This window comes from Cololabis saira, chromosome 22 (assembly GCF_033807715.1).
Source record: "Cololabis saira isolate AMF1-May2022 chromosome 22, fColSai1.1, whole genome shotgun sequence".
NCBI lineage: Eukaryota > Metazoa > Chordata > Actinopteri > Beloniformes > Belonidae > Cololabis > Cololabis saira.
The window spans coordinates 6,071,505-6,087,069 of record NC_084608.1 but is presented as its reverse complement, the minus strand read 5'-3'; the positions used below and the strand labels follow the sequence as shown (position 1 = coordinate 6,087,069).

Genomic DNA, 15,565 nt, shown 5'->3' with positions numbered 1-15,565 from the left:
TTTTCTATCTTTTTTTCCACTCAGCTGCATGTTCCATGTAACCTTGCACTCTTGTCTGTCTCAGTCTGCATGTCTCTTACCTTTTTAAAAATAATAAACCTAAATTCTTTCTCTGAATGTTTGCTGCGTCTCTGTTTTGCTGTCTCCACTGTGTTTGTGAAGGGAGGTTTAGGCTGGGTCGGCGTACACGTACCTCTCTGTTTAGACATATTCTCCACCGCTGGCTTTGTTTCCAGCTGCTTATCAAGGTTTATTCAGCTCCAGAGCTGACCTCAGGTCAGGCAGAGCTTTGCTGCGAAGGCCGTGATTCATCACTGCGTGACTGAGCGCTGGACTCGAAGAAGCTTTTTTTTTTTGTTTTCAACAAACAGCATCATGTTTTAATCAGGAGGCTCATTAAATACTTGATCAAGTTTAAGTGCAGGTCAAGAGGAAGTGCAGCCAGCGTTCATCTTGTTTTCATCCTCCCATTCATGAGAGAGATGCTGGACGTGACTCAGCAACATTTCCTGTCTCGGATCAAAGCAGAGCGAGCACAGAGTCGAGCTGGAAAACTAGTGTCCTGGAGCAAATACCCCCAGCAGATCCCAGTCCTGCTGGCTCGCACACAGACAGGAGTTCTGCCACTTCCACGCAGAACTGGTGCTTAAAGAGAGATCAGATGGGGAGTTGAGGAAAGCTCCGGTAGATCAGGGTTTGTGACGTGATTTCTGACCGCTGGGACGCCAGACCCTTCAGAAATGTCCCTTCTCTCCGGCTGCTTATCTGTAGGACGACGAAGCGCCCATGATGATTGATGACTTTGCTGTGTCCGACCAGCTGTGGGTAAGGCCAGTGTGAAGCCCCGCCTCTCTCACACACACTTACACACACACACACACACACACACACACACACTGTGCTGCTAATTATCAACTGTATGGAGGGAATGCATTGATGTCACTTCCCCACTGGACCCTTACACGCACTGAGTGGCAAAAATGTCTGCAACTAGTGGAAAAGATGGGATAGCAGCCGATTATGGGCTTAAATTAAAGGCAGTTGGACTTGACATGCTGCAAAAACTCAAAATCTTACCAGGAATATTTGTCTTATTTCTAGTTAAAATGTCTCGTTTTTAGTCAAAAAATCTCATTACACTTAAAACAAGTCATTACCAGAAATTAGATTATTTATCTTCTCATTACAAGCAAAAAAGTCTTGTTCCACTGGTAGATTTTCTACTTATTTCAAGTGAAAATCTACTTGAAACAGGTGAAAATTGTTGTTTTTTCCAGTGATGAGTGTTGTTTTAAAGGAGCATGAGGCTCCTTTTAAGAAATGAGACTCTCTAGCGCCACCCTTCACCACGACGGCCGTCGGGGGTACTGCAGCCAACGGTGAAGCCGGCACGGGAGAACGGGGAGAACGTGCATGCAGCGTCATGTGACGTCACATCCGCAGCCCAGCGCGGGAAATTGGGAGTCCGAATTGCAGCACATTTTGCAGCACACAGCCTGTTCAAGGCAACGGAGAGATACACTAGAGGGCTCATTCTTTTTGGTTTGGAACGCTTCATCTGACATTATTACTAGAAAACTTAAAACGTGTACGCATTTTTTTCATAAATCCTGCCTCAATCCTGCCTCAAGCTCCTTTAAGTGTAATGAGATTTTTTTTTGACTAAAAATGAGACATTTTAACTAGAAATAAGACAAATATTCTTGTGAAGATTTTGAGTTTTTGCAGTGAAGTCTCATCTGTGACGTCATGCACATTCCCTCCATTTAAGTTGGGCTGCTGATTGAAAATGTTATTTCTGGCACGTTGATAAATGCAGCCGGGTGTCATACTGTACATCCAACCAGCAGTGTGTGTGGGTGGGTGTGTGTCTGTGTAGGTGTGTGTTCATGTGGTGTTGGTGGAGGTAATGAACTTATTAGTTTGTGGGTGTGCACCCCTCCCCCTTACCCCCCCTTATCATATCAACAGTTTTGCCACTGATTGTTGGGTTTTTCCAAGGGATTCATATTCTGTCTCACACATTTGACAATTTCCTCTGACGTTTAACTTTTTCCCCTCTCTAACCGATTTACATTTAGTTCTTTATTGTGAATGTAAGCCCTGTGTAGGAGTTGTTCTCGAGTCTATCTCCCTGTTTCAGAGTTGTTGGGACACTATTACACTGTGCTTGAGGGGACGGTACCTGCTACGGAAGAGTATTAGGGCCATGCAGGAGCAAAAATATTTGAGAGGGGAAGATTTTTTTTTTATTTGGCTCTTCGAGAAAAAGTCAAAATGTCGAGAAAAAAGTTGAAATGTTGAAATTAATGTTAAAATACAATTTTGAGAAAAAAGTCGAAATGTTGAAATACAATTTCGAGAAACAGTCGAAATGTCAAGATTAATATTGAAACACAATTTCAAGAATAAAGTTGAAATTTCGCCTTTTTTCTCAACATTTCAACTTTATTCACAAAATTTTGCCTTTTTTCTCAAAGTGCATAATGAAATAAAAAAAACCTTCCTCCTCTAAAATATTATTTTTATTTCTCTCCTGCCTGGCCCTAATACTCTTCCGTAACCTGCACTGTGCTTGGAGTCAAGTTGACGGCTGATCTTTGGTCACATAATTCACACAACTTCATGAGGTCTAATGAATTGTGACGGGAAATGTCGGCGATGCAGTAAAATATCCCTGGATTTAAGGGGCGGACTCAGCCATTCAAAGAGTCCATCCCACACTTCTCCCCTTACTTAAAATTGCCACTACAGCTTTTACCACCCACTTCAAAGGTACAGTAAATGCAACATGTTAGGAAGTTTGGTGGAGATAAATGGAAAGTGTTTACTCAGATTTCAGGCGGTGATGCAATAGGACCCTGCAAATCTGAACATTTCAATGAATGAAACATTTTTAAGCCTTTATGGCACCAAAAAAACACCCTTTTTTTAATGAATGCATTTTAAATACGAGTCTCATTAAAACAGTTTTTACTTTCACTGAAACAGCAAAGCACGATATCCTGACTCGTCATTTCAAGTTTTAACAAAGTTAGTTCAGTGTTTTCAGTGATTAACCTTCACAGTGAGTTTCGTAAGAAACTCTTTGCTTGGTTTACACCTCCGAGTCGCAATGCAGACTCTTGGTCATAATCAAATGCAAACACTGAACTAAGTGAACTAAGAGAAGCTGCAGTTCCTCATCTGGCCACCGGGGCTGGATCCATTCATTGACCCTTGTTAAAATGTCCAAGTTTGTTGCAGAAATCAACGTACTACTTAGCGCTATCTCTGAACATGGTTTCTGCCCTGTGAATAAAGACACAGTATAGTCGTTCGTATTTTAGATAAAATACATTTAGTTGTGCTGTTAATTGAACTAACAGGCTGCTGTGAGGACAACACTTGCTAAGAGCAGCGGCATTTACTGGTCTTTCCACCACTGAAACATTTGAAACACAAGGTCCTATTTGAAATATTTGCCAGGATCTCCCCAGATCCTCTAGCAAGGATCGGCTGGAGGAGCTACATGTAGGAGCCACGGTTCCTAGCCACGGGCCACGGTCTCAACTGTGTCCCAGCAGAGCTCTGGTTATTCTCATTCCAGTTTTGGAAGCACTCGTTTCAGTCACGACACCTGAAATAAGAATAGTTAGACATGTTTTGTCAGAATAGATGTAAGGAGATATTAAGGATTATCATAGGGTTAGCACAAGCTTAAACCTGTGACTCAGATAAAGTGGCCGTGTTGCAGAGGCTTTTCTTCTGAAAAGCTGTGGATGACATCACAGAAGGTTTTGTCCAGCTTCTCTTAAACCCACAAGGTTCTTCTCAACCCCAAACTGACATCATACTAATGAAATCCCTGCAACTCCACCTCGGCCCAAGACTGACGAATATCCAAATCCCGACCACGTACTGCATGTACTCTTTATTCTCTTCTCCTTATGTTTCTCTGTGTACTTTTGTCTTTCTGTGGCTGCCACAGGAGCCAGTCTTTGCTGCTACTTTCTCTCCCCTCGAGCCTCCTTTCCTAACCTCCTCCCCCGATGACACAGCCAGTCAGGTAGGGTGTTGCCCATGTCTTGCACTTTGTTTGCTTTCCTCCCCACCCACTTCATTAAACCCAAATAAAACCCGTTAACACATTAGAGGTCCCCCTTTTTAAAACCTTTTGTTAAAAGTGTGTGTTAGCGATTCACTTTTAAATTCCTCATTGAGAGGGAAAATATTATTGGGCTTGATTGGGCGTCATTAATCAGCGCTGCTTCCTGTCAACGTTACTGCTTTCACACCAAGCTTTCTGGAAAAAATGTTTCTGCAGGCAGACATGACGACTACTCTGGCTCCATAGTGCTTCACAACCGGCCTTTTGCCATCTTTTCGTACCTTTATAGTCTTTCCAGTCCACTGCAAACCCAGCATGGCCCCTGCAGCTCGCCCGTCTTGTGCAGAACTTGGGTTTTATTTCTGGCATTTTTCATCCTTATGTCTTAATCCTCATCCTTTTCCACTCTCGTGATCCATCCCTCTGGTTGTGAAGGCCACCAGATCTCCCAGACCCACGCAGGTGGATGAGAGACACCCTTGGAGACGGAAGGTGACCCTGTCAGAACTGTGCACCGTGCAGACACCAGTCCCACTCATGTTCTCTAGTAGCAGCATTTACACTCACTGAAAAGATCCACAGAAGTCTTGGTAGATTTGGTACAGCTGACACATCTCCCCCCTCTTTCCTCAGAGGTTGGCAGAGTGTGACATGGAGAACCAGGAGCTGGAGAACCAGGACATGGAGGCTCACATGTCCATCCAGGAGAGGAAGCAGCTGATCGTGGCCCGGGAGGAGGCCTGGAAGAGCAAGGGTCACGGAGTGGCCAACGACTCCACGCAGTTCACTGTGGCCGCACGCATGGCCAAGAAAGGTGAGAGGGCAAGCTGGCCGCACATGTCATTCTAAAACGGTGGAGCCACCACTGTGCTTAAGTGTGGGTACACTGCAAAAACTCCAAATCTTAACAAGAATATTTGTCTTATTTCTAGTTAAAATGTCTCATTTTTAGTCGAAAAATCTCATTACACTTAAAACAAGACTCATCACTGGAAAAAACAACAATTTTCACCTGTTTCAAGTTGATTTTCACTTAAAATAAGTAGAAAAATCTGCCAGTGGAACAAGATTTTTTTGCTTGTAATGAGAAGATAAATCTTGTTCCACTGGCAGATTTTTCTACTTATTTCAAGTGAAAATTTACTTGAAACAGGTGAAAATTGTCAAATAACAAGTTATTTTTCTGGTAATGACTCTTCTTTTAAGTGTAATGAGATTTTTTGACTAAAAATATTCCTGGTAAGATTTTGAGTTTTTGCAGTGTATGATGCGTTTTGTTTTTTTTTCACCTTTTATTTAACCAGATAAAAGACCCATTGAGATCAAGACCTCTTTCACTAGGGTGACCTGGTCAAGGAAGCAGCAGCACACGTCCACAAATAACACACAAATAACAGCAATCACAAAATAAACATTAAAATGAGAGTGCAAACTGTTTTAGCAAATAAAGTGCAGTAGTGGTGACTTCAGTGATATGTAGGAAAAAAAACAACAGCTTCAGTAATTTAAAAACACGGGCACATGTAGTTTAAAAACACAGGCACTGCCGAAAGGATTCTCGTTGTCGGCCTTTTAGAGCGAAAGGCTTCAAGTGAAATAAGTTCAGACAAGCCCTACTTGTTCAGAACCAGACCTTCAGGAGCTTAACGCTCAACTCCAGGCCGGACTGAGGCCCGTACAGTCTGAGGTGCAACTGTTTTGATGGTATTTGAGCATTACATGGTCTGACCTTTGGATGAACTTGCCTGAACTCCCGGAGCAAATCTTCTTGAACTTTTTTCCATTTAGGAATAATCTTCATCACTAGTGAATAATGGACTCCAAATAGTTTGGAAATGTCTTCATGACCCTTCCAGCTTGGTTGGTTTGCAAGTCTTTCCTCATCTGTGTTGTGTTTTCTCACATCTGAGTGCTCCAGAACTTCCTAGTTCCGAAACATCTGCTTTCACATTCTTATATTTCCTGCTGATAATAAGATGGATTTTATTCATTTATTAGCAGCATCATACTTTCACATAAACCTTCTTAATTCTCATGGAAGCAACAATGGTGTGGTTAGTTTTCCAAGCGCTGCGCTTTAATACATCAAGTGTTATTGTATCATCAAGGTTGTATTAACCTAATCTTGACACTTGGACCGGAGCACACAGCTCTTATCTTGTCCTCATGCATAAAACACGAGAATGTAAAGATTTGTTTTCATTTCTTTTTCAGATGTAAATGCGGTCGGATTAATTTGGTCACACTTTCTGCCTCCCGCTGCGTTTTGAACTGTTGAACAAACACGCTTTGCGTATGAAAGCGGTAAGGAGGTGGAACGAGCGCGTCCTTATCTGTGGCTGCTTTCCAGGCTATTTATTTCTCCGTGGCTCCGACCCAGCAGCTGTGACTGCTGCAGTTTAGCACGCGACAGATGTTCCAGCCGTATGGAGACGCTCACACAATATTTACTGCACGCGCTGTTTTCAAGTGAAGCAGCATGCATATTTCCCTGTATTGATCAGAACAGTGATAAATACGTTATTAAAGTTGTTAAAAATGATCAAATGCAGAGCAAAAACCCAGATCTGCTCAACAACAACCTGCTTATATCTGACTGGGTCTGGAAATAAAGTTTCAAGTAAAACTTTTCCGAGACGAGCAGGGCCTTTAACAGTCTATTTAATGTTTAAATGATCTTCACACCTTATTTAGAGCCTTATTGGTGACCTGTGTGTGTTTTCTGTGCAGGCCTGGCCTCCCCCTCTGCTCTCCTGTCTCCCGTGTTGTCCAAAGCCAAGAACGGCAGTCCTGCCATCTCTAAACCACAGGAAGGTCAGTCATGCTCTTTTTAAACTTTTCAGTGAGTATTGATCATACTGGAAGTCTCCTCTGATTCCCCTTGTGTCACGATGTTAGTGAAGTTTATTCAGCAGAGTTAATTCCTAAAAATCGATTTGTATGTCTAAAGATCGATCTTTTTTCATCATTACATTACAACTATTGGTATTTTTTGGTTTATCCCCCAAAAAGGAATGTTTTTTTGGACAGTGCCATGTTTTTGCCTTTAAATATGTTTAAAGGTATGAAAACATGAAAGTTTTCAGTTATAATTGCATAAATTGTCTATATTTAATTACTTTATGTACTGTCTTGGTGCTACATTTGCATAAAATGCTTAAAACCAAATTCTCAAAAATTAAAAGCCAAAATAGACCGAAAATGGAAAAAATTTAATCGGAATGTGTTAAAAAAATAAAACTGATTTCATCCGTCTCTGTTTCCTCCCTGGATCTGTTTGGTAATTCTGACCCACATGATGTTTCTGAAAGCAGTTCTATCAGCATTCTGGGAGCTGATTGGTCCTTACAGCATCATTAGCTGCAATACTTGCGGTTGAATCTCAATATAATACTAGTATTAATATGTTGCAGAACTACAGTCATATAATTCATGCAACACCTCAAAAAAACTGTTAACACTAACCCAAATCGATAGCGGAATCGGATCAAATCAAATCAAATCTTGATAATCGATTCTGAATCTTAAGAATCGGAATCGAATCGATTCTTGACATTTGAATCGATCCCCAGCCCTGGTATATTCTACATTCTGCTACTTTTCATCATATTTTTTATGATGTCTATTTTAACTATTATTTAACCATCTTGTGTTTTTTTTTCCTAAAGTATTTTTGGTTTTACTGTCTGAAGTGTATCATAGAGGGGAGGCCACTCGATAAGCCCTCTCAGGTTTCTGACCTCTCCAGCACATTTTCTTTTATTATGTTGTTTTTTTATTTCCTCTAAACGCATTGCATTGTATTTCTTTCTTTTCCTCTTTCAAAAATGTGCAAATAAATAAATAAAATAAAAAAAATCCTCAACCAGACATCAATGCTCCAAAACTGATGCCATTAATGAGTTTAAATGTTATTTCGACCAGAGACCTGAGACGTGTTAAATGTCCTTCTCTGTGTTTTCATGCAGGTTCATTGTTCTAATCGTAATATAACTAATTGCTTCTCTTTTAAAAGACTTGAGTGAAATGATCAAAGTGTAATGAAGTCCTGCCTCTTGGCTGTAACCTGTAAAATACTTGACTGCGGTCTGATGCTGTGCTTGTTGTTTTTAGTTAATGAAAGCCAGTGCGGGTGTTTAACTCTGTTTAACTCTGAACATGTGTGTTCCTGCGTGCAGAGATCAAGGCCGCGCCAGCTCTGAACCTGGAGACGGACCTGAAGCTGGACAAGCTGGAGTCTTTCCTGGGCAGGCTCAACAGTAAAGGTGATGCTCGTGGTCCAGCAGCGTGACGGGCGTGCATGAGGAATCGCTGTCACGTTCAGAGCTGCGTTTTCCCATGAAGACTTGAGTGCAAGTCCTTATCAGTTCTGATGCATTTACGAACCATTAAGTAAGGGATAATGCCCGACGAGGTGTCCATTATCATAAATATATGGACGACGCGGGGGCGTGAACGGTTTGCCTCCGCGAAGTCCATATATATACCGTATTTTCTGGACTATAAGCCGCTACTTTTTTCATAGGTTTTCAACCATGCGGCTTATACAAAGGTGCAGCTATTCTGTGGATTTTTCTTCCACCACTCGGGGCGCTCTAACTGGAATTAGAATCAACACTAAGACAAAATAAATGCAAAGAGGAATACGCTACTTCTTCTTTAGCAGATAGAAGTAGGTAGAAGCAGATTTGAAACAGATAAATAAATACTGGTTATTTTCTCTTGGTTCTGTCCCGTTTTAATCAGCAAAGTTGCTGCCGTGTTAAAAGACACTGTTAGGAAAGATCTATTTACAGTAGGTACAAACATGTACATCATTTACAGTTCAAAATCCTTCTGTACATGTAGTAAATATCTAATCTAACAACATAAATATCTGCGGCTTGTATAAAAAATATAGCGGATGCAGCTTATATGCAGGTGCGACTTATAGTCCAGAAAATACAGTATGTTAATGTGACCTCGAAGGGCATTATCCCGCTTATACCACGGTCACTTACCAAAAAACATAAATATTAAATCAGTTATTCATGCTTTATGCGGCTGAGCGACTATTTAATCTCTCGTCTGCAGCCGTTGGAACCTGGTAAGTTACAAAGTTTTTTAACAAGCCATAACTCAGTTTCCTTTAACACCTGAGGGTCTGACTAATACCTGGAACCATCACTACCGTCCCATAAGGTCCTTAATGGACACAGTGTTGATTCTCCAGGAACTAGGACGGACCTGAGATACGACTTAGCAACGGGAGATATTCTAGTCCGCTCAGCTCCGCTCCGCTGTTTTCTTTTCCCTCCTCTTCTGCATCCCAGTCATCAAAATTGTTAAATTCACCAAATAATATAAAATAAATTACAAAATCACTCATGTCTCCGTCCTGCGGTAGCCGGATCTTCTTCTCTGAATCTCTGTTGCCGTGGTTACCACCTGGCAGTTGATCCAGCGCAATGTAAAATATTAAAGATATCAGGCAATTTGACCAAACTTGTTTTCTAGATGTAGGTTATCACTTTTAACCTACACCTGCCAGCCAATCAGAATAGAGTATTCACACAGACCGTGGTATAATCAGTTATACACGGTGAAAACAGCAAGTTTGTGTCTTTATTGGAGCAAAGGTGTGATCATACTTCTTCTTTTATACTATAACCACACAAGAAAACATTAAAACCAACATGCACATTGTTTCGTTGATCCTCAGTGTTCGGGCTAACAGAAGGGACCATAACTGTGACTGAGAAGAAGGTAAAGGAAGTGATGACCCTGGAAGATGAAACTTTTTCGAAATTCTACCGCCAAGTGGAGGATCTCCCGGCCAACAGCAACAAGGTGGAAATAGACGAGGACTTTGATGCCATTTTCGACCCTGAGGTGCCGAGGTGAGCTCCTGCCCGGGGACGAGGGGGGGAAGCTGTTCTCTGTCACTCGTGACCCTTCACCTCCGTCCTCCCTGCAGGCTGACCTCGGCCATGGTGCAGCACAAGCGGGCGGTGCGGCCCACAAGGAACGTCCAGGCGTCCAGGAACCCTCTGAAGATGCTGGCGGCCAGGGAGGACATCAGACACGAGTACACGGAGCAGCGGCTCAACATCGGCCTGCTGGAGAGCAAGAGGATGAAGACGGAGAAGAGTGAGTGAGGGGGGAGGGAGAGCTGCAGAGTGTGTGAGACGTAGAATGCAACGGGCTGCTCTGTATAAATTTAGGTTGTTTTTCACATTATCCAGAGCTAATGATGCAATAACGCAGGACTTTGTATGATTTATATCACCAAATAAGAATGACTGGATCTCCAGTGTCTAGTTCAGGGGTCGGCAACACAAAATGTTTAAAGAGCCATATTGGACCAAAAACACAAAAAACAAATATGTCTGGAGCCGCAAAAAATGAAAAGTCTTGTATAAGCCTTAGAATGAAGACGACACATGCTGCATGTATCTATATTAGTTATAACTGGGGAAGATTTTTTTTTCATTATGCACTTTAAGAAAAAAGTCGAAATGTCGGAAAAAAAAGTCGAAATGTCGAGAAAAAAGTCGAAATGTGAAGATTGATGTTGAAGTACAATCTTGAGACAAAAGTCGAAATGTCGAGAAAAAAGTCAAAATTTTGAGAAAAAGTCGAAATGTCGAGAAAAAAATCAAATTTTCGAGAAAAAAATCGAAATATCGAGATTTAAAAAAGGAAGAAAAAATACAAAAAAAGGAAAGGACAAAAAAGAAAAAAAAGGAAAAAAGAAGAAAAAAATGGAAAAAAAAGGTCAAACATTTTTAAAAAAGCTCCAGGGAGTCACTAGGGCGGCGCTAAAGAGCAGCATGCCGCTCTAGGGCCGCGGGTTGCCGACCCCTGGTCTAGTTGCTTGAATCATTTATGAATGAGCTGGTTGGCTTAAGTACTTAGAAGGTGTTTGCAGCCACAGATCAATGGTATTGAGGATGGAAGTTCAGATTTTTGCAACATTTTCAACCTGGTGGTATTTCAGATACTCAGGTGGAACATGCAACTAGCCATTTTGTGTCATAGTCTCCGATAAACATAACCAAATACTTTACATTGCATGTCTCTCTGTGATGTCCCCTTCTTCCTTACCTCTTAAAGAATGCATTAAGCTTTCTAAAACCATGTCTGATCACCTTTGATATTGTGATTCTGTCGTCACCGAGAGCGATATATGAGTCGCGTCTTTGCCAAACTCATCTGTTAGCAGTGATTGTTTAAAAACAAAGAGACTCCAGACGGCTAGAGCAGAACGCACATGAAGTGTCAGTGATGTAAAACACTTGGAGAACTTCCCACGCTTCCTTTGAACGGCCGGCACGTGCTTGGTTGGAGTCTGCATTGACCTGCATTCGGGGGTTTTTCCTGTGATTGTGCAGAGCAGACCTCAGGTCCGCTGTCGTTTGCAAGCTGCATGCTCTGCAGCTTGTTTTGAGTGTGACATCAGAGAAGTCTGGCTCATGTAACTTCCTCCATCTGCTCCGACAGAAGAGAAAACACTTATATAGAGATGCACGTGTTGGTTTCTAGCTGTTGACTATCTAAATATGTACGGAAGAGTATTTAAGGCCATGCAGGAGAAAAAATATATTGAGATGGGAAGATTTTTTTTTATTGTGCACTTCGAGAAAAAAGTCAAAATGTTGAGAAAAGAGTCGAAATGTCGAGAATGATGTTGAAATACAATTTCAAGAATAAAGTCAAAAGTAAAGTCGCCTTTTTTCTCCACATTTCAACTTTATTCACGAAATTTAGACTTTTTTTCTCAACATTTCGACTTTTTTCTCGAAATTGTATTTCAACATTAATTTCGACATTTCGACTTTTTTCTCTGCATTTCGACTTTTTTCTCAACATTTCGACTTTCTTCTCTGTATTTCGACTTTTTTCTCGACATTTCGACTTTTTTCTCTGCATTTCGACTTTTTTCTCAACATTTCGACTTTCTTCTCTGTATTTCGACTTTTTTCTCGACATTTCGACTTTTTTCTCAGCATTTCGACTTTTTTCTCGACATTTTGACTTTTTTCTCAACATTTCAACTTTATTCACAAATTTTTGACTTTTTTTCTCAACATTTTGACTTTTTTCTCGAAATTGTACTTCAACATTAATCTCGACATTTCGACTTTTTTCTTGAAGTGCATAATGTAAAAAAAATCTTCCTCCTCTAAAATATTTTTTTTTTCTCCTGCCTGGCCCTAATACTCTTCTGTAAAATATGGGACTATGTTGTCGTATCTTTTAGTAATTTTCCTGTTGTCTGCTGTCTGCTCTTTGTGCTCCCACGTTCACTGCAGTGAATAAGAGTTCGGGTTTCTCGGAAGTGGCTCTCGCTGGTCTGGCCAGCAAGGAGAACTTCAGCAACGTCAACCTGCGCAACGTCAACATCTCCGAGCAGACGTCAAACAACAGCGCCGTGCCGTACAAGAAGCTCATGCTCCTGCAGGTCAAAGGTGAGTTTAGCAGAGGGGGCTGCTCTGCAGGAACAGGGACACCTGCACCGTCGGGTGGAATGACTCGCAGAATCATCGTAAACCTAACAAGCAATCCAGAGCGGCGTCAGCGGTCCGTACTTGGCTATATTTGGTCATAAAACTGCTCCGACAGCTTTTCAACCTCTACGACTGTTTGATCCAGGACCGCAGCTACAAATATTGACACGGTTCTTTTTAAGACGGTCATCGTTTAATCTGGAACAGCCAGAAATTCCACAGTGTGTATCAGACTTAAGAGGGCCTTGAAATAAACGTGTTTGGATCGACACAAAGCTCAAAGGATGCTGATTTCAAGGCTGTGCTATTCAGAGGATATCTAAAATAGGAGACGAGACTTGTGCTATTTTGGTGAGTTTGCACCTCCTTCATGCCTCCGTTGGTGACAGCTGTAGCTCTAAATCAACCTCACCGGGTCACCTAAGACTATCTTGGGCTGATCCGTTCTCCCACACCCTACCGTCTGTAATCCAGAACAAATCCACTGCAGAGAGTGCTATGCATTGTTGAGAGGCAAGGAAAGTTTATTTGTATAGCACAATTCAACACAAGGTAATTCAAAGTGCTTTACATCAACATTAAAAGCAGCAAGACACAATTAATGGCAAGAATTACGTTTCTATATGGTCAAAACTTACAAAGACCAGGTCAAATACAGTATTACAAAAGTAATCTGTAACAATTCGTACGGTCAATTAAACCAATTTGACAATTATATGCCATAATGCCTTTTTCCAGGTCTTATTTCACACAACTGACGAGAATTATGTTTCTATACGGTCAAAACACTGCAAAAACTCAAAATCTTATCAAGAATATTTGTCTTATTTCTAGTTAAAATTTCTCATTTTTAGTCAAAGAAAAATCTCATTACACTTAAAACAAGACTCCACTGGAAAAAACAACAATTTTCACCTGTTTCAAGTAGATTTTCACTTAAAATTCAATTCAATTTTATTTATATAGTGTCTAATACAACAAAAGTTGTCTATAGACGCTTTCCAGAGACTCATACCCAGAACATGACCCCCGAACAGTTATTACATAAACAATGGCAGGTAAAAACTCCCCTAGTGGGAGAAAAACCTTAAGCCAAACAGTGGCAAGAAAAACTCCCCTTTAGGAGGGAAGAAACCTTGAGCAGGACCAGGCTCATAAGGGGGGACCCTCCTGCCGAAGGCCAGACTGGGGGAGTCAGGGACGGCAACAGCACAGTAGGCAGGTGGAAGCAGCAACGGGATGACCAGGGGTGGGGACCGCAGGCCAGCACGCAGCTCCGGAAGCTCTGGCCCAATCAGCAAGCCCCAGGTTAGGTGCAGGGTCGGGGAAAGGTTGAGAAGGGGCAGGGCCAGGGAGAGGAGTCTTGACGGACGAACCTCTCCCCCGCCTGCCCGGGCCGTTACCCTGCCCCTCTCACTCCCACGCTGCAGGTTCCGGTGTCCGGCAGAGGATGCTGCAACATGGACAAAAGAGAGAAAAGGGAGGAGAAGGGGGGGCCAGCACAAGAAACTACAGGAGCGACTCTAACACACTAGAGTTTACACTACCTAGAGATTTACCAACACCAGCTAGAGGTTTACTAAACACTAACTATAGGCTTTACTAAACAGAAATGTTTTAAGTTTAGTTTTAAAGGTGGAGGTGGTGTCAGCCTCCTTAACCCAGATTGGAAGTTGGTTCCATAGTAATGGTGCCTGATAGCAGAACACCCGCCCTCCAAATCTACATTTAGATACTCTAGGAACTACGAGTAAACCTGCACTCTGAGAGCGGAGAGCTCTGCCAGGAACCTAAGGCACTATCAGGTCTTGCAAATAATGCGGAGCTAAGCCGTTTTGGGCTTTATACGCAAGTAATAAAATTTTAAATTGGATTCTGAATTTTATGGGTAGCCAATGGAGCGACGCTAACACTGGAGAGACGTGGTCTCTCCTGCTAATTCCTGTCAGTACTCGTGCTGCTGCATTCTGGATCAGCTGGAGCCTATTCAGCAAATTACTTGGACATCCTGCTAACAACACATTACAGTAATCTAGTCTAGAAGATACAAACGCATGAACTAGTTTTTCTGCATCAGTAAATAATAAAATATAGAAACAATTTCTACTTAATAAAATAAGTAGAAAAATCTGCCAGTGGAACAAGATTTTTTTGCTTGTAATGAGAAGATAAATCTTGTCACACTGGCAGATTTTTCTACTTATTTCAAGTGAAAATTTACTTGAAACAGGAGAAAATTGTCAAATAACAAGTTATTTATCTGGTGATGACTCTTGTTTTAAGTGTAATGAGATTTCTTGACTAAAAATGAGACATTTTAACTAGAAATAAGACAAATATTCCTGGTAAGATTTTGAGTTTTTGCAGTGAACGTATAAAGACGGGGTCAAATACAGTATTACAGCTCCCCCGTCCTGACCGTGTGAACAGCGTTGATTAAGCACTGACTGCATCACATGTCGACCACCGGCTCTCCTGCCCACGTTAAACGGACGTGGGGTTGACTGTGGTGTGACCGGAGCAGACGGATGCGTTAACGGGGTCAGCTGACGACAGCCGGAGCCGTGGGGATGATAAACCCGACGTGTTGACAGTGGTAATCAGAGAGGGGGACAGAAATGTGGCCTGACTAGACTGTGTTTGTGTGAGAACAGGCCGGCGGCACATCCAGACCCGGCTGGTGGAGCCCAGAGCCGCCTCGCTCAACAGCGGCGACTGCTTCCTGCTCGTCACGCCCCACCACTGCTTCGTCTGGGTCGGAGAGTTCGCCAACGTCATCGAGAAGAGCAAGGTGAGGAGTCACGGCTCACATGATGGTCTTTTTGTCAAATAATGAATTTCTTGTGTGAATATTCAGCAAGGTCTCCCTATAGAGGGTATACATTGACGTCACTTCCCCACTGGACCAGCCCCCTTACTCACACTGAGTGGCAAAACATCAGCAAAAATGGCTGCAACTAGTGGAGAAGACGGGATAACAACTGAT

At 42.0% G+C, this 15,565-nt stretch overlaps 1 protein-coding gene across 13 annotated transcripts in view; it reads left to right on the top strand.

Moving 5' to 3' along the window:
• The window catches only part of svila (supervillin a), a 98,330-nt gene that overhangs the window by 60,720 nt on the left and 22,045 nt on the right, over positions 1–15,565 (top strand). For 8 of the 13 annotated variants that reach the window (XM_061713148.1, XM_061713152.1, XM_061713149.1 and 5 more), the window contains 10 exons: positions 772–825; positions 3,971–4,048; positions 4,526–4,582; positions 4,724–4,904; positions 6,821–6,904; positions 8,269–8,355; positions 9,792–9,969; positions 10,047–10,219; positions 12,385–12,540; positions 15,234–15,370. In XM_061713148.1, the coding sequence (XP_061569132.1) occupies positions 772–825; positions 3,971–4,048; positions 4,526–4,582; positions 4,724–4,904; positions 6,821–6,904; positions 8,269–8,355; positions 9,792–9,969; positions 10,047–10,219; positions 12,385–12,540; positions 15,234–15,370 (1,185 nt within the window). The remainder of the gene's footprint in view (positions 1–771; positions 826–3,970; positions 4,049–4,525; positions 4,583–4,723; positions 4,905–6,820; positions 6,905–8,268; positions 8,356–9,791; positions 9,970–10,046; positions 10,220–12,384; positions 12,541–15,233; positions 15,371–15,565) is intronic. The other 5 variants (XM_061713145.1, XM_061713146.1, XM_061713150.1 and 2 more) reach the window with 5 other exon arrangements.